This window comes from Lycium barbarum, chromosome 6 (assembly GCF_019175385.1).
Source record: "Lycium barbarum isolate Lr01 chromosome 6, ASM1917538v2, whole genome shotgun sequence".
Lineage (NCBI taxonomy): Eukaryota > Viridiplantae > Streptophyta > Magnoliopsida > Solanales > Solanaceae > Lycium > Lycium barbarum.
The window spans coordinates 98,084,936-98,105,355 of record NC_083342.1 but is presented as its reverse complement, the minus strand read 5'-3'; the positions used below and the strand labels follow the sequence as shown (position 1 = coordinate 98,105,355).

At 39.0% G+C, this 20,420-nt stretch overlaps 1 protein-coding gene across 1 annotated transcript; it reads right to left on the bottom strand.

Annotated features, from left to right (window-relative positions):
- Positions 1 to 425: 425 nt before the first annotated feature.
- LOC132644963 (RAN GTPase-activating protein 2) lies at positions 426 to 3,746 on the bottom strand. The gene is made up of 2 exons (XM_060361660.1): positions 3,558 to 3,746; positions 426 to 2,455 (listed from the first exon to the last, which is right to left on the bottom strand). Exon 2 carries the CDS (start codon positions 2,442 to 2,444, stop codon positions 783 to 785), a length of 1,662 nt encoding a protein of 553 aa, XP_060217643.1. The 5' UTR covers positions 2,445 to 2,455; positions 3,558 to 3,746; the 3' UTR covers positions 426 to 782.
- Between the last annotated feature and the right edge of the window lie 16,674 nt (positions 3,747 to 20,420).

Here is a 20,420-nt window from a genome sequence, read left to right as displayed (position 1 = left end):
AACGAATCCCTGTACTTGCTGTTGAGTGTTTAACCGACACAGAATGGTGGCATTGCACTGCTACCAACTGAATAAAAGGAGCATAATCATAATAAGTTCGTAATATGAGCTTTTGATTGGTCCTAGGGCAAAATTCGGGGCCTTGAATCACGCTTGCAGAACTTGAGTGAGAGAGTGGATTCACCTAACTTTCTACCAAGATAATTCACGGCGAGACGAGGTACATAGCGGAAATCCACAAAAGTGCTTCCAACTCAATTAATTCCTAATCCACAAAAGGTAAGAATCACAATAAGAAATGAATAATGAAAATAAGCATTCTCAAATAGTACTAACAATTTTCAAATAAAAGTAGCATTTGAAAAATGTCACAGGCAAAAGTGAGTTCAGCAATAGCGAGCTTGCTTATCTTATTTTTCCGGTGATTTGCCAGTCATTTAAATAAACCATACTCATAAATAAGGGACGAAAACTGGCACACGTACTTCGTTCCCCAACAAAATAAAACAAGTCAAATGCATCACAGGGATAAGAAGGGCAAGATTATCAAGTCTAAACAACACAAAAGAGTTCAACATAAATAATTGTTCTCTCCGGAAGCCTACATAATTTAGCTAGACCTAACTTGACCAATAAGGACAACAGTTCATTCCACCAAATTTAAATGACTGATGGAACTATATGTTAGAGCACCTGCTGGAGGAACACAATACGGCCAGCTTGGCATAAAGAAAACGACAAAACCAAAACTGCAGCATGCAGAAGTCAACAAGTACTGGATTCTAATTATTGCTATCTGAAGCGTCAGGACTCTCGTCTTGCTTGACAACAAGGTTTTTGAGTTTTGATTCTAGTTCATCCTCATCGTCTTTGCCCTTATCTCCAGATTCCTTCTCTTCCTCCTCATCGTTGTCTTCTCCTTCCGGGTCATTATCTTCCAAGGATGCAAGCATTTCAGGAGATTTCTTAAACATGTCTTTCAACTCATCAATGCCTTCTTCTGAAATGAAATTTCCATCGACATTTAGTAATTTAAACCCATCTTTTTGCAGCACAGCTTGAGCCAGTACTTTAGCCCCAGCCCTCCTTAGTGCATTGATGCTCATATCAACTTGAATTAGATGGTTGCGACCTTGCAGAGCCTTAGCAATCTGAATTGCACCTTCATCCTTCAGTTCATTCTCAGCCAAGCTTAGCTTGGAAAGAAGCTGCTTTGCAGCTATACAAGAAGCTATTGCTGGAGCAGCTTCAGCAGTTATATCATTACCTGCCATCTCCAAGACACCAAGTGAAGGGGCCGAATCTTTAAGAGCATTAGCTATTGCAATTGCTCCTTCATCCTCTAAATTAAGGTAGCTCAGGTAAACTTCTGCAAGATTTTCATGTTTGTTGAGTGCCTTACTCAACACAAGACCAGCTTCTGGACCAAACATATTGTCCCGCAAATCAAGCTTCTTCAAATGGGAGCACATCCCAAGTGCTTCACACAAGGCACTCCCTCCTTGACAGCCTACTCTGGTAGAAGAGCACCTGAAATCTTCCAATAAAGGGGAGCGCTTCACAATTTCCGCAATCGCAACAGCCCCTTCATCACCTGTCATATTATTATGAAAATGAAGAACCTTAAGCTTCTCGGTGGAAGAAACTAGCTCGCTAACAGCCCTTGCAGCTTCCAGTGAGATCCCATCATTCATCAAAAGAAGTTCTTCCAAGTTGGTTTGAGATTGAAGGAGCTTTCCAAATGCTCTAACTCCCTTCTCACCCAGAGCATTCTCAGAGAGATTCAGAGACTTCAAGTTAGAACCTTCCAGAGCTTCTGAGAATATATTCATGACATCAAGTGCTTCTGCCTCAATTCTTCCAGCAATAAAATCTGACAAATCAACTTCCTTCAATTGATCCTTCAAGGATGCCAAGATAGGACCAGCAATACGTGCTGCATCTACACCAAAGCTTCTATTGCCTAAACAAATTTTGCTGTAAGAGTTTCCAGGCTCTTTTAACGGCTTTAAAAGTTCTTCAGCCTCTTCCGCTCCAATAAAATCCCTTTTACCTTTGGAGATATCGAAAAAGGTCACCTGAACAGTAGGAGGAACCACCTCAGAAATTGAAATCTCCTTGTCCTCTGATCTGGGGATCGTTTTTAGAATTTCCAGGATAAGCTTGCTGCATTCCTTGGCATAAAGTTGCACAGCCGAACTCCCATCACCATCTGGCGTCTTCTCATAATGTTGATTAGCAATGGTAAAAGCTGCATCTTCAATTTGTTCAGCATTTTTGGCAGCATCTTCCTTGGATAGACTGCGGTACTTGCGGGTGAAAATGGTTGGACTAGAAAGATTATTCGTCATTCTTTCCACCAGCATTTTTCTTGTGTTCTCACTTGGAGGCCACAGTTTAATTGAAAACGGTCTGCGCTGAGAATTCGGTGTTGTGGCATCCATTGCAAGAAAACCTAAAATCAAGAACTGTATAAGTTAATATAGTGAAGCATGCTTCGATTTCTATAGAAAAATAAAGTAGTTATTCTCTTTCAATAAATGGTAACTACTAAAAAGACTCATCTCTGGTAGTTACGGACAAAACAACCAAAAAAAAGTAGCAGGGCAAGAACGAATTTTTGCAGACCTACTCCACATAAAACAGACTAATGCAAATCATACGGAAACACAAACTTCAAGAGTTCAAATTCTTTCTAATAGAGAAATGACATATAATTTTTTGGTAAGTCAATAGTTTTATTGCAGAACACCAAGCCAGTGTCAAACGAATGACGAAGTTGTTTATATGATTGAATCTGAGTATTCCACAGTCATCCATCAACGAAAACAACATTAAGTGTTTTTTTTTTTTTTTGATGAAGTAAGTTGTTATATAGAAAAGCATCAAGAAGATGCAATTAGCTTTACAGAGAAAAGGTTAAACTCCAGACACTACAATAAAAAAAAAAAAAAAAAAAGATTTCAGTTCTCTAATCTTTTGATAAACCACCCTGCAATGGACCATATTCATATCCAACAATGTAAAAACATTCAAAACCAAAAACGTCATATTCACCACCAGGTGTATTCCATTTCACCACACTATAACACATTAAAACTTTCTTGGATACAAAAATGCTTACACGAGCAGAGCAATAAATATACAATTTACAAAGCTTGCTCAAAAAAACATTAGAAACTTGTACTACTAAACAAAATCCTTCTTTTTCCCCAACAAACAACCTCACCAGAAAAACAAAAACTTTATAAATACTTTTACTAAGTCTGCACATATTGTCACAATGGTATTATGTTGGCACCCACTAACTTAAAATCATCGATCCATCTCTAAACCCCAAATAATAACATGAATAAAACCACAAACGAAAAGCACATTAAGCAAACAAAAAATTACTACAATCCAGCACAGATCTATGACAAAAAAAAAAAATGAACTTTAGCAATGAACAGATGACAAAAAAAAAGTAGACACAAACAGAACATATGCGCAAAACCCTAGAAATGAGAAAATAAAAATAAAAATCATGTTTGGTGTGAGTATCTGTTGTGACTTACCGGAAAACTACGAGGGAGAATGCGTGAGTTCGACGCGCCGCCGAAGAGAGTGTGACAGGGATAATGAAGAAAATCTGAAATGAAACAAGTTGAGTGGGGGGGAAAGTGAAGTGACCAGTGTGTGTGGGGGGGAAGTGGGAACAATTTCTACTGGGGGATAACCTAATACGCGCACTCTGTATGAACAATTAACTCTAGGCGTCTAAAAAGTCATTCAAATTACTAAAGGTGACGTGTAGGTCCACCCACATCAAAATTTAATTAAATTTGGGATTAAAAAAATTAGGGTCTAAAATGTAATTTTTAAAATTTTTTAATCTTTTACAAACTACAAAAAAATCCAAAACACCCACCCATTATACTAAAACACCCATCCAAAATTCAAAACTTCCCAAACCGTTCCTCCCCACAACTCCCTCGCACTTCTTCCATATTTCAAAATCAAAACTCCCAAGCAAACAGTTAATCTCCTTCACTTGGACGTCTCTCATCTCTCATCTTTTCTCGTCATCTTCTTCTTCACCCTCGCCTATAGGTGCCGCTGCTGCTGCTTCTTCAATATCAAGGTAAAGTTTTTGTTTCACTTGTTCCAAAAGTTATTTGGTAGAAATTGATGATTTTGGTTGTAGAAAAAGAAGAAGAAGAAGAAGAACATGGGTTTGTCTTAAATGTTGTTTATTTTGTTGTTCCTTGTTCGAGAAACCCTTATTTAGGGTATTTGTTTGACTTGTTGGGGGTTTTTGCGTTTGTAAATAGCGTACATTGTTCTCAAATTATGGTTTTTTGTGATGTTTTTGTTCTTGTTCTCCTTAAGATTTCGAAAAAATGGCTTGCAATCTTGTTGACTTTTTCGAACAGATGAGTAAGTTGCTGCAGCAACTTCAACACTTGTTTGACAGTTGCAGACAGTTGCTGAGGTTGCTTGCTTTAAAAACCTCTATTTAGTGTATTTGTAGTGAAATACTGTTGTTGGTGTTGGTGTTGATGTTGATGTTGGTGTTGGTGTTGTCCTGTTATGGTATGGTTTAGGAAAAGAAAGGATAAACAATTATTGCACATACATTTGGTGTATTTTGTTTAACTTGTATGATTGTGTGTCTGTAGTAGACGATTTGGCTGTTGTCTTGGAAGTAGATGCTTGTTGTTTTGGTTTGGTTAAGTGTTTAGGAAAAGCTTGGATAAAATCCATCTTGTTGTTGTTATTGTTGTTATTACTGTTTTTGTTGTTGTTGTTGTTGTTGTTGTTGTTGTTGTTGTTGTTGTTGTGTGTTTGTAGTGAAATAAATGGTTTTTTTCTGTTGTTGTCCTGGTATGGTTCAGGGTTTAGGAGTGGATATCCAATAGATGGTTTTTTTGTTCTTGTCCTAGTATTTATCTGGTTCTGTTTATAGAAGCTATGTCCAACAAATTTTTAATTGTTGCAACAAGTTATACATTTGTGCCAACATGTATACAATATGTGGCAACAACTACAAATGTGTTGGACATAGCTTCAGTTTTTTGGTTCTGTTTTGTAGAAGATATCCAACGGATTTTTATTTGTTGCAACAAGTTATACACTTGTTTCAACAAGTATACAATATGTTGCAACAACTACAAATCTGTTGGACTTAACTTCAGTCTTTTGGTTCTGTTTGTAGAAGATGTCCAACAGATTTATAGTTATTGCAACAAGTTATACACTTGTCGCAACAAGTATACCATATGTTGCAACAACTACAAATCTGTTAGACTTAGCTTCAGTCTTTTGGTTCTGTTTGTAGAAGATGTCCAACAAATTTATAGTTGTTGCAACAAGTATACCATATGTTGCAACAACTACAAATCTGTTGGACTTAGCTTCAATCTTTTGGTTCTGTTTGTAGAAGATGTCCAATAGATTTATAGTTGTTGCAACAACTATAAATCTGTTGGACATTGCTTCAGTTAATTGGTTGTGTTTGTAGAAGATATACAACACCTTAATCACTTATTCAACAACTGAAGAATCTGTTGCAACAACCTATTCACTTGTTGTAACAGTTACATCATTTGTTGCAGCAAATTCTTCAGTTGTTGGGGAATTCTGTTACTTGTTGTATTTTGTTTGATCAAATGCTGCACTTCTTATTATCTGTTTACTTTGAATGATGCACTAATCAGTTGAAGTTTTTTTTTTCTCCTGTGTGTAGATAAAATGTCTCCAGCCAAAAGAAAAATTGAGAAATCAACTGAGGGTCATAGAGATAATAAAAAAGCTAGAGTGCAATTATCATTAGAGAATCTTGCTGATTTAGCAAAATCTATTGTTGAATCAGCAAATATAGAGGACAGAGACAGCCAAACTGACAATCAATCCTCAGAAAGAGAGGAAGTACGGAGCCAAGAAGCAGTAGATACAAATGAACAAAGTGAAGAAGAATTAGAAGCTGAAGAAACTGCTGATGGAGTAGATGGATTGGATGAAGATGATGAAAAGGGAAGTGCTTCCAAAAATACAGTTCAATTGTCGACGTTCATAGCTGAATTAAGAACAAAGAAGAGAAATAGTGTGAATGCCAATTTAATTGTAGAATCTTCTAGTAGATTGGACATAGATCATAACAGACCTTCCATTGCTGAGGTCGTCAAGGTTTTCAGTATTGACAAGTATACCGTGAGGATGCCATTGAATGAAAATAATGATTTGACCGTTGATCTTATGGTCAAATCAGGCATGGGCAAGAACTTTGATATGTTTAGGCTAATTCTTAAAAAGCAGGGGTTGGAGGATTTCTTTAGGAAAAGCTGTTTTGGGGTGTATTTGGATCTGCCTGAAGAGACGGGTGCATGGTTTCAAATGAAAATGGTATATGGGCTTATGAAGCGTAGAATTCTTTCGGATGCAAAGGATGAGCTTTTGATTAATTACTGTGGCATGCCAGTGCGCTTTGGCTTGAAAGAGTTTGCCATAGTTACTGGCCTTAGATGTCATCCTTGTGAGCTTCCTACTGTTGTATTGAATAAGCCAGCCCGGACTAGCAAGACAGCCAAAGAAGCCAAGAAAGTAGGAAAGGGTGGAAAAGATAAGAGTGAAATTGGTTTGGTGGAGTTAGGTGGAAAAAGCTACAAAAGAGATAAGCTGCTTGTAGATTTGCAGTCTAAAACCATGTCAAAAAAGCATAAGCAGTCCTTGTGTTTAGTTTGGTTTGTGCACTTTGTTCTTATGGCAAAAGATACAAGTCTGAACATACCACTTGGTTTGCTTAAACTTGCGGAGGACAATGAGGCATTCAACAACCATGGATGGGGCCGGGAAAGCTTCAAATTGACTGTTGACTATTTATCGAAAGAGCTTAAGCCAACAGTGAAGACAGTCAATTTATATGGCTTCCCTTGGGCTTTCATGGTAAAGCATTTTCAATGTCAATTTCTTGTACTTTTTGTATTTATATCATCATTCTGATTTTGATGGTATCTTGTTTTCTAGGCTTGGGCATTTGAAACCATTCCTCACCTCTGACAACAAGTTAAGGACTACCCTTCAGAAGTGTTTTTTCCAAGAATGCTTAGATGGCTGACTGCAAAGAGCAACACAAGATTGAGTGTTGATCTTTTTAACCCTCCTTTGGAAGAGGTAAGCCTTAAGACATATATATAGAATAAACTTGGTCATCTATTGGATAATGTCCAACAAGTATGACACCTGTTGCAACAAGTTACTAATCTGTTGGACAATGTCCAACAAGTATGACACCTGTTGCAACAAGTTACTGATATGTTGGACAATGTCCAACAAGTATGACACCTGTTGCAACAAGTTACTAATCTGTTGGACAACGTCCAACAAGTATGACACCTATTGCAACAACCTAGTTATCTGTTGCATTTCATGAGTTAGGACCATTTTAATATATCTACTTTTTTGTTGGAGGTTGTGCACCCGTGGCTTGTCCCGACAGTACGGGAGTTGGAGATGCCATTCCTTGCATCCTTTGTGCCATTACAATCTGTTCCTGATAAAATGATTGAGGGGATGAAATTAGAATTGGCTGGAGTGACAGCCATCAAAAGGGAATCAGTTGTGGTAGATGTTGGTGGTGGTGGTGTTATTGCTGGTTGTCACGACCCGATTAGGGGGCCGCGACGAGCACCCGGTGCTATCCCACCCGGGCACCCCTTGACATATCTTCACATAACACTTAGGTGAGCCACATAGTAAAACATACATTTCTATCCATCGATCATACTAGACCTTTCGGACAACAACCCCTTTATATCATCATAGGCATGTATGCCACATCAATGTACATGGGCCGACGAGGCCAACAAAATGGTGTACAAAATATAGGCCGACAAGGCCGAGCACATCTAACCACATACACATGTCTACGAGCCTCTAAGAAGAGTATAACATATCACATAAGCAGGACAGGACCGCGCTATGCCCATAATTATGTACACAAAAGAATAAGTACCCAAGGAAATGGAGCTTTGCTGTGTAGTCTCTGAGAATGTAGCTATGGATCGAGCCTGTCTCCCTGTGCACCTGCGGGCATGACGCAGCGTCCACAAACAAAAGGACGTTAGTACGAAGAATGTACTGAGTATGTAAAACATAGTCAATATCAATATAGAAGCATAGATAGCAACATAAGAAATAACATAGGATGGGAAATGGCAATATCATCGTCATATGCACTTACCTGCCTTTCATAGGAACTTTCCCTTGCTAATACGTATTTGTGTACATACATCACTATCCATACTCCACCATAATACCCATACCATATTTGTGCTCGTATTCGTATACATGACCTTATTCACATTCATATACATGGTCATATCATATTCGTAATCATATCATATACATAATCATGTCATACACATAGCATTTACATAGCATACCCGACCACGTAGGATCGGTGTTTCATACATATCCTTATATAACATACCCGACCACGTAGGATCGGTGTTTCACATACCCGATCATATATAGGCTCGGTGATCATACATACCTGGCTAACCAAGGCTCAGTGTTACACGTACCTGGCCCTACCAAGGCTCAGTGTTGTCCATACCCAACTGCAGTGGTGTGCGCGCATTACGTAAATACACATACATATATCTATACGTATACTACCCGGCCATATAAGCTCGGTGTTCCATACTAGTCATACGTATACACAATAGCTCATAAGCATCTTTACTTTTAACCCCATTATCATAATCGTCATCGTTATTATCATTATAGCCATCATCAATACCGTTATCACTATCATCATCATTCATTTCATCTACCTTAATAGGCCTACTCGTCATGCGAGGGACTTAGTACAATCGTAGCGTATCAAAAATCATGAGCTTACAAGCTCGGAAGATCAAATCATTTGAAAGACAACATACTCGTATAGAGGATTTAGATGTTTGGCCAAAGAACCATGCCTTATGAAAGAAGGGTTAGCCTTACATACCTTTCCGTTCGACTATTTATCGCTTGTACGTTCCCCTTCAACGATCGCGTTTCTACCTTCATTAAAGTCATACTATCATTAGAATCGATAGCTAGCATCTATGACTAAAACTAGAGAAAATCGGATAGCCTTTCCTCCATAACGTATCTCAACTCCCAAACATCAATAATAAATTCACGATGCCATAACAATAGCCATTACTCATTCACATTATCCATATTTCTAGACTTACATTCAATTCATCCATAACCATGTCCATAACACACATGACGTCCATTTACATACATTGTTCATCTCATGTTCTCAACATCATTTATATCGTATCTACATCACAATACATCAAGACCCATAGCTCAATTCATACTATTTCTCAAAATGACACTATTCCATATTCATGACTCATTTTTCTATACTCTTCTACAATCCAAGTATTTCAACTCTTAACTACCTTGAACAACATAGAAATATCATGAATCTTACCTTAAATGTTGTAGGAACAAGCTTTAGTTGATAATACTCCACTTTGAGCAAAACCCTAGTTTATCTCCATTTGGATTTCTTGACCTTGGATGATCTTGATGGTTTTCTTGCACTTGATTCCCTTGATTTATGTTGTTGATCACCAAATATCCTTGAATTCTTATGGAATATATGTAGAGAGATGTTCTAGAGAGAAGGGGTGTGATGTAGAAGTGAAATGAAATAAGCCTTGGTCCCTTTATTTAATGACCTAAAAATCTGATTTGAAGTGCACAGTGGTCGTAAACTTGGTTTACGTTTACGGTCCGTATTCCAGTTTACGGACCGTCCTTCGTGGTCGTATTTAATCATAACAGAACCAGAAACTCAGGCTGGGACATGGTGATTTACGATCATGGTTTACGGGCCGTAAACCACTTTACGGTCTGTATTCCAGGTCGTATTTAACCATTTGATCATTTGGCAGAAAGTTTGAAGTTTTGGAAGCCACAATACGACATGGCAGTTTACGGACCGTATACCACTTTACGGTCCGTATTTCACTTTACGACCAACTGGCCAGAATGCAAACTTGTAACTTTTCACATTTCCAAAACCTATAATTGTTCATTACGGAGCATAACCTCTCTCTTATTGCGATTGCCTTCGGAATCTTACTTAGGGTCGTCAAATGTTATTTCTTACTCGCAGAAACATCGTACGCTCGTACTCATCACTAGTTCATTCACTTGCGTACCAACGGAAGATTTTTCCGAGGTGTAACATTCTTCCCCCCTTAAGAACATTCGTCCTCGAATGTTAAAGTCTCCGGGGATTCTATGAAAATTTCGCCAGAGTTTCCTCTATAATATGGCACTACCCATAATATTGATGCCTCACAGGGCCACAACACAATAGCATACAAGTTTGGCCACGCACGACCCAAAAAGCATAAAAAGGAAAACGTACATACCTTAAAATCTTGACGTCTCATCCTGGACTTCTTCCAAGGGCTGAAATAAATGAGGGTATTTGGATTGCATACTTTCTTCTGCTTCCCATGTCATTTCTTCTCGTTTACTGCTTCTCCATAAAACTTTAACTGAGGCCACTTCTTTATTTCTAAGCCTCCGTACTTGCCTATCTAATATGGAAATGGGTATTTCTTCATAAGTCAACTTTTTTGTCACTTGAACATCATTTACTGGGACGATCCTCGTAGGATCTCCAACGCATTTTCGAAGCATCGAGACATGGAACACTGGATGAACGAACTCTAACTCCTGAGGTAAATCTAGCTCATAGGCCACTTTGCCTATTTGTCGCACAATCTCATATGGCCCAATGTATCGGGGCTTAAGCTTCCCCTTCTTGCCAAATCTCATAACGCCCTTCATTGGCGACACTTTCAAGAACACCCAATATTTCACTTGGAACTCTAAGTCTCTTCGACGATTATCCGCATAGGACTTTTGGCGACTTTGAGCTGCCAATAACCGATCTTGTATGAGCTTGACTTTCTCTATGGCGTGCTGGACCAAGTCTGGTCCTATCAATTTAGCCTCTCCTGTTTCGAACCACCCGATTGGGGATCTACACTTTCGCCCATATAAAGCTTCATACGGTGCCATTTGAACACTAGAATGATAACTGTTATTGTAAGCAAATTCAATGAGTGGCAAATGATCATCCCAACTACCTCCAAAATCTATCATACATGCTCGTAACATATCTTCAAGAGTCTGAATAGTACATTCAGCTTGTCCATCGGTCTGTGGATGAAATGCCGTGCTAAGGCTCACTTGGGTCCCTAAACCCTCTTGGAACGACGTCCAGAAATTAGCTGTAAACTAAGTCCCTCTATCGGAGATAATAGATACTGGAACACCATGGAGTCTCACTATCTCCTTAACATATAACTTTGCATAATCTTCTGCCACATACGTCGTTCTGACGGGTAAGAAATGAGCTGACTTTGTGATTCTATCCACAATCACCCATATGGAATCATACTTACGTCGAGAACGGGGTAAGCCTGAAATGAAGTCCATGTTAATCACTTTCCATTTCCAAGTTGGGATTTCTATAGCTTGCAACAATCCACCCGGCTTTTGGTGCTCGATTTTCACTTGCTGGCAATTTGGACATTGAGCTACGAATTCCGCTATATCTTTCTTCATTCCATTCCACCAATATATAGACTTAAGGTCATGATACATTTTCGTCGCTTCGGGGTGGATAGAGTAGCGGGAACAATGGGCTTCCCTCATTATTTGGTGGCGTAAGCCTGCCACATCGGGAACACATAACCTGCCTCGATAGCGGAGAACTCCGTCTCCTGAAATATCAAATGATGACTCCTCTTTCTGGGGGAGTGTATCTCTGTACAACATTAGCATGGAATCTTCGTATTGCCGCTCTTTCACTTCTGCTACTAATGACGAGACTGCTGAATTCTGAATAGTAGCTCCCCTGCTACCTGAGTCCACCACTCGAACTCCTAGGCTAGCTAACTGCTGGAGCTCACGGGCCATTCCCCTCTTCTCTGGTCGTACATCACATAAACTTCCCATCGATCTGCGGCTAAGAGCATCAGCTACAACATTTGCCTTTTCAGGGTGATACAAAATATCGACATCATAATCCTTTAGCAGTTCCAACCATCGTCGTTGCCGCAAATTCAACTCTTTCTGCTTGAAGATGTACTGGAGACTCTTATGATCTGTGTAGATATCCACATGGACACCATATAAATAATGTCTCCATATCTTTAACGCATGAACCACTGCGGCCAATTCTAGATCATGGGTCGGATAACTCTTCTCATGTTTCCGCAATTGCCTTAAAGCATACGCAACCACTTTACCATGTTGCATCAATACACAACCTAGCCCAACACCTGAAGCATCACAATAAACAACATATCCTTCCAATCCCTCTAGGAGTGTCAAGACTGGGGCAGAAGCCAATCTATCCTTCAACTCTTGGAAACTACGTTCGCAAGCATCTGTTCATTGAAACTTAGCTGATTTCTGGGTCAACTTTGTGAGCGGTGCAGAAATAGAAGAAAATCCTTCAACAAACCTCCTGTAATAACCTGCTAAGCCCAGAAAGCTACGAACCTCTGTAGGAGTTGTGGGCCTTGGCTAAGTCTTCACGGCCTCAATCTTTTGACTATCCACTCGAATACCATCGGCTGCAACAATATGCCCCAGAAATGCAACTGAGTTCAACCAAAACTCGCATTTGGAAAACTTTGCAAACAGCTCTCGAGTTCGAAGAACTCCAAGGACAGTACGCAAATGATCCGCATGTTCTGCCTCGGATCTAGAATACACCAAGATATCATCAATAAATACGATCACGAATAAATCCAGGAAGGGCCTAAACACATTGTTCATCAAGTCCATAACTACTGCCGGTGCATTAGTTATCCCAAATGACATCACCCGGAACTCGAAATGACCATATCTGGTTCCGAAGGCTGTCTTAGGGATATCTTTATCCCTAACTCTCACTTGATGATACCCGGACCTCAAATCAATCTTTGAAAACCATTTGGCGCCTTGCAATTGATCAAATAAATCATCAATCCTCGGAAGAGGATATTTATTCTTAATCGTCCCCTTATTCAATTGCCGATAATCAATGCACATTCTTAAGGAGCCGTCTTTCTTTCGAACGAACAATACGGGCGTTCCCCACAGGGATGAACTAGGCCTAATAAATCCTTTATCAAGCAAATCTTTCAATTGCTCCTTCAACTCTTTCAATTCTGCAGGTGTCATTCTATAAGGAGGAATAGATATAGGCTTAGTGTCTGGCAACACATCAATAGCAAAGTCAATCTCCCGCTCGGGAGGAAGGCCTGAGAGCTCTTCCGGGAACACATCCATAAATTCATTTACTACGGGAACTGACTGAAGGGTTGGCGATTCAGCTTCTATATCTTGAACTCGCACTAGGTGATAAATACATCCCTTTGTGACCATCTTCCTTGCCTTTAGATAGGAAATAAACCTACCTTTTGGTGAAGCCGTATTCCCTTTCCATTCTAAAACTGGTTCTCTCGGGAATTGGAAACGACCCATCTTCATTCTACAATCAACATTGGCATAACAAGAAGCTAACCAATCCATGCCCATAATGACATCAAAATCCACCATCTTTAGTTCATGCAAGTCAACTATAGTACGGCGGTCACATATCACAACTACACAATCTCTATATACTCGGCTAGCTATTACCGATTCACCCACGGGTGTAGACACCTCAAAAGGTTTGATCGACTCCAGATCGACTTTAAATCGACCCGCAATATATGGAGTAACATAGGACAATGTGGAGCCCGGATCAATCAAAGCATATACATCATGAGAGAATACCGATAATATACCTGTGACCACGTCAGGAGAAGACTCAAGATCTTGGCGTCCAGCCAAAGCATAAATACGGTGTTGAGGACCGCTAGAAGTGGGAGATCTCCCTCTGCCTCTACCATGGCCAACTGGCGCATATGAACCTGGCCCCATAGGGCGCATAGAAGATGAAGATCCGGCTACTGACCCTGAGGGCTGGGTCCTACCCCTACCATGAACCGAGGGGCAATCACGCATGATATGGCCTGGCCGACCACATGAATAGCAACCATCTGAACCCGATCGGCATTGACCCCAATGCAACTTCCCACACTGGGAACATCGTGGCACGGGCGGTCTTGCCTGACCCTAATCACCTCTAAATTGGGACCCTGAAGAACTCAGACTCGGCCCCGCACGAGCAGATCTATCAAATCTCTGGCCTGAAAACCGTGGAGGTGCACTGGTCATAGAGTAGCCTGAATGCCCGGAAGACTGCTGCCTGTGCCCAGCTCTAATCTCACTCATCGGACCCGAAGATCTGGCCCTCTTGCTATGGCCTCTATCTTGCTCACGTTCCCTTATTTGTTGTTGCAGGCTTTCTTCTAAGTTCTGAGCATAGGCCTGAATGCGTGCAATATCCATACCGTCCTGAAGGGACGCAGTCAAACATCTATCCATCAAGTGTGGCCCTAGGCCTTTTACAAATCGGTGCACTCGGTCGCCCATATCCGCTACCATGGCCGAAGCATACCTAGCCAAGGGATTGAAGCGGAGACTGTACTCTAGAGCACTCATGCTACCTTGCCTCAAATTTAAGAACTTATCGGTTCTAGCTCGCCGAACTTCTGGAGGCATGTAATGTCGGAGAAAAGCATCAACAAACTCTTGCTATACCGGGGGAGGTCCATTGGCTCCCCGTGAAGCCATCCAGACTGTATACCACTTTACGGTCCGTATTTCACTTTACGACCAACTGGCCAGAATGCAAACTTGCAACTTTTCACATTTCCAAAACCTGTAATTGTTCATTATGGAGCATAACCTCTCTCTTATTGCGATTGCCTTCAGAATCTTACTTAGGGTCGTCAAATGTTATTTCTTATTCGCGGAAACATCGTACGCTCGTACTCATCACTAGTTCATTCACTTGCGTACCAACGGAAGATTTTTCCGAGGTGTAACACTGGTGGTCAACCTGCTATTGATGACGTTGCGGCAGAAATTGCCAGTGAAAAAATAATAGATGATGATGTTGATTTTGGTAGACAAACTCTAATTGGTGGTGTTGTTGGTGGACAAACTCCAATTGGTGGTGATGTCGGTGGACAGACTCCAATTGATGGAGATGTTAGTTGTGGCAGATTTGGTGGTAGATTTTCCTTTGTTGGTGCCGACACATTGAAATGTGCTTGTGAATGCACCTATTGCAAGCAGCAAATGGATGATTTGATAAATAATGTTGAGGAGTTGGTGAAGGTACAAAAAGACACAAATTCTGCTTTACAGAGTTTGTTATCCCAGAGGGGTGTCAATCCATCCAAGAAGCTGACCTCACCCTATACTCCTATTCGCATTCGCAAGAAAGGAAAAACAATTTCCAAGGCAATTGCCGATGTTAGGTCAAGGAAATCTTCTACACCCCACAAGGCAGCTGATGTTATTTGTCACACCCCTTTTTGCGCCTCCAACGCTATAAACACGTAGGTTTTTATTTTTAAAGGGTTTTTCCATTTGAAGTGACGATTTTGAAAAGGGATTATTTATTTACTCAGAGTCGCCACTTGGAATTGAGTTTTGGTGTTCCAAGTCACCTAATGAATCCCTAATCAAAAGGAAATGACTCTTTTATTATGGTCCGCGAAAACAGAAGACCGGGTAAGGAATTCTATTGACCGGGGAGAAGGTGTTAGGCATTCCCCGAGTCCCGTGGTTCTAGCACGGTCGCTTTATTGACTTATACTTAGCTTAAATTAATTTTGGATATGTTATGTATCTGAGCCTTGATTTGCTCGTACTTTTATTGTTGAACATTTATTGGTCTTAAACCGGATGCGTAACCGCATTCCGAATCTTTTAAGCGTCTCAAAGTAAGATGCATAACTGCATTCTTATTTGAAACAAAATTAATTATTAAAAACGAGTTCGGCCAAGGTGCGTAACCACATCCTTGAGTTATAAAAAAAAACGTCTCGAAATAAGATGCGAAACCGCATTCTTAATCGAGGCAAACGTCTTGAAACGTGCCTAAAGCTCATCTAGCGTTAAAGGTAATTATTTGTCTCTAAAATCCGAGACTTATTATTATCATTTTTAGTCATTTTTCACTTTTTGACGACGGGTTTTGAGTAACTTCGCAACCTATCTTGCTCCCCTTACAATTGATTTTTCCGCTCTTTTCTTTTATACGTGATAACGATATTTGAAATAATTCGCATCTGATCTAGTTTAACTAATTAAATGATCGGGTCTAAGCATATTTAGCCATCCCATTAAACAAAATGAAGAGGAAAAGAGCACTGTTAACACCACTTTTCTTTTAATAATAACATTGAATTCTCCATAACCAGTTCGTTTGGACAGTCATGCATACCATTGAATTTCCTTTCAGTTAATATCCAAATAAAAATGAAAACCAAAAGAAAAGCACATGCATTCATTAAATACGCAATTAGATTGTATCAAATTAAAGGTATGAACTCTCTCACAATGAGAGAGGCATAAATATATTTACAATGTCACCAAAGCACGATATGGACTAAGCAAACATTAATATCACAAACACGAACAAAGCAGAAATTAAATTCATACGTAAGAAATGGACCTTACGTACAGGAAATTCAACATTTTAAGCATCAAACAAATATCCAAGAAAACTCAAATTAAAGGAAAGTTAAGAATGGACCTTCACTATTGCAATTTCAAAGTCTCGTTTAACAACGAATAAATACGACTTCTGTTCCAACAATGAAACCCAACAGCAAACTTAAACTAAAACTGCTGACCGAAGTTCGAACGGAGTACCGAAACCTCGCTGGACCTTACCAACTCAAAGTTACATCGACGGTGATATGGTCTTTACTGATGGTGGACTGGTTTAATGGTGGTAAAGAAGTGGGCGGGTGGAATGTCAAGTGGGGTGGTGGCTTACGGGGGGAGGTGATGCGGTGGTGGTGTGGTTATATGTTGGCTCAAAAATGAAGAAGATGATATATATATATATTTTGCTCTCTGTCCGTTTTTTTTTCTCTCTTTCTCTCTACTCCATCTACCATTCTATATCTTTGTTTTGTGTCCCCTACCTATTTCCTTTTACCTTTTTATATCTGTGCCCACCCCAAGAAACCAAATGACCCCCTTCAGTTCACGTGTTTCTATTCTCCTCTTTCTTTCTCTTTTTTCCTTTTTTCTTTTAATTGCGTGGCCCCACCTGCAACAATAATATCTCCTATCACGTGTTCCTCCCCATTTTTGTGATAAAGTTTGTTATAAATTTATCATTTTGTGGTGAGGTGGTATATTTTTGTGAAAGAGTGGACAATTATTCTAGGTGAGATGTCAAAATGAGAGTGGTATCATGTGTGAGTTGGTTAGGGAAAAAGACAAAGTAATGAGATATTTCTTGAATTATCTAAAAGAAAACTTAAACTAAAATAAAATATACTAACTAATGTAATGAAATAAAATATCACCCAAAATATTGAAACGAAATCAAAATGACAAAAAAATAATTCTCCCAACTAAATAACACTATTACAGTTGCTTAAAACTATTTTATAGAACTCAAAAGTTGTGAGAACTTTAGAAACTAAGAAAACATATTTTTTGGGAAATTTTCTTTCTTTTGTTGCAAATTAAAACATAACTTATATTCTAAAAATAGCAAATATTTTTTTTTCCGCAAATAAGCCTACTAAATAAAAATAGAATACAATCGACACGTCAAAAATTTAAATTAAAAGAAATATTTAAACACACGAGGAGGGTCAAAATTACGTGTCTACAGCTGATCTTAAAAAGGTAAATGTGTATAAGCATACAGATGCTCAAAAAACGAAAAAGCTTGAAAAATTCGTCAGTGCCAAGAAGAGTAAGGGTACGATGTATTCATTGCATGAATTTAAGGCCGATGACTTCAGGATAATGACAAGCATGGAAGATTGGTGGCTGGCTAGTGTAAGTTTGAAAATAACAATTATTTTTGTTGAAACAAGTCTTATTTTGGTTGTATTAGTTGCAACAATTTATATATTTATTGCAACGAGTGGAACACTTGTTGCAACAAGTATTGGTCTTGTTGCAACAACTCTCCTAGTTGTTGGAGTTTGCTTACAGCAGTTGGGTCTATTTCCCCAACTGCTGTAAGCAAACTCCTGTTAACACCCAATTTTGTCCCGCCTCTCCTACGAAATACCTATTTGCGTTTCTAATATTTTTGGGAAAATAAAAATATATATTATATTTTACTATAATTATTAGCCTCTTATCAATACTGGCATTTCATTATTCCATTACAGTTACTAGCTATCCTCATCATCATTTATCAATTATTATTATTATTATTATTATTATTATTATCATTATTATTATTATTACTATTATTATTGTTATTACTATTATTATTATTATTATTATTATTATTATTATTATTATTATTATTATTATTATTATTATAATTCACAATTTTCACCATTTTGGCATTTTTACCAACTTCTGCATACACATCGCATTTATTTCGCACATTTAAATGACAGCGTTTATTTCTTGTCAAAATATTATTGCACGGCGATTATAGCGTCATATAATTTTATTACCCGAGTCCTAATAATTACGCATTTTTTGTATTAGGTAATATTATGTCACACTCAGTATATCGTTAATTAAAATGGGTCTTCTATTCAAATTTAGAAGTCAAACTATTTCTTGCACTCAGTCCGTATTTTTGATTTATCGGATCCCAAATCAAAGTCCAATCAACTCATAAATATTTTTTGGACTAGCCCATATTTTGATCCCAATTTTTTAGACCAGTCCGTGCTCTAATTCACGAGCCATTCTTTTAATACCCGGTCCAAAAATCGACCCAGTCCACAAATGGACCGGGTCCAGCCCATTTTCGTTCAAAATAAGGGAAACCCTAAAACGGTTTCCCTTCATTTCACTCTTCTCCTCCGCCGCACACCCCCCCCCCCCCCCCCCTTGCTCTCTTCCTTCATCTCTTCTCTCCTCCACCTGCTCTCTGACACCCCCATTCCCTTCTGCCGCCTCCACTACACCTCTGCCGCCCCACTTCACCTTGTCGCCCACCCCACGTTACCTTCTGTCACTCCACTTCACCACGTTACCCCCACTCCCTCATCGTTCCCCTTTTCGCCCATCTTATCCCGCACCCCTCTGCCACTCCTCTGTCACTGCCGCCCCACTTCACCGTGTCGCCCACCCCACGCACTGCCAACTCCCACGTTTCCACTACCCTTGTTCCCCACGCGTCTCTCTTTTCATTCAACACAACGCAAAAAAACAAAGCCCTATAAAAGAAGAGCGTTTTGAATGGTTTAGGAAGGATTTTTTTGGATGGGAAAACCCCCAAGAACTAAGTTCTCAGTCACACAAAAACTCCTTGAGAATTTGAGTCTTTTAGCCTGAAAAACTCCATAGAAACTGAAAGCCTTCGTTTTGTCGCTAAAAAATCCCCTAAGCAAAATTTCAATTTTTATCAATCTCTTTATTTCTGGGAATTGAGTTTTGAAGTGTTTGAGTGTAGATCGAAGATTCACACCCACTTCGCTGCACTCGAAGAAGGTAATTCTCTATTTTTTAATTTATTTTTCGCACTCGCTGTTGCCCTGTGTTATTTTGGTTGTTATTCTAGGATTAGAATATTTTAGTTTAAATAAGCTAATTTTGTTTACATACAAGTCGGTTTGCAGGTTTTCTGTGTCGATCTGTTTGTATGATTAAGTATGATAATTTGGTTTAGTTTGCTTAAGTATGTAAGCAACTTTTATTTAGTCAATTAATTTCGGTCTGATAGCTCAGTAGGTGTTTATGTATTCATTCAAGATTGTTGTCTCAATTGGCTTATGTTCTGTTTAGCTTAACTTAGTAGCATTATGCATATTCCCATTTTAATTAGTTTAGTTTTGTTTTAGTAGTTAACATGCTTAAATAGTCATGTTTAATGTGGTTTAGTTTCCGGGCTGTTAGCTAGCAGAATCTGTTTATTCATGCTTTAACTCAATTCAGATAATTTTAGTCTTATTAGCATGTTTGTGTTCATATGTAGTTCATGTGAGTACATTGAATGTTCAAGCCTTTGTATAAATGAAATATACATTCCTGTTTTCAGTTCTCTTATCCTTCCCTTTGATAAATAACGTAGCTGTGAGATTGAATATTTTGTCGGAAGTCTTAAATGAACGAAGAATTTGATAATGGCTTGAACATATTTTCATTTAGGAATAAGAAAATACCTTGGCCCTTTGGTAATATGCATACATAAGTCTGAATCTGTCCATTAGGAATTTGTTTACTTATGTAAGTGTTAGTTTGTGCTGGTCTGGGTATCTTGTTTAGTCAGAATTACTAAAATGTTTATGTATCTTGTTTGATTG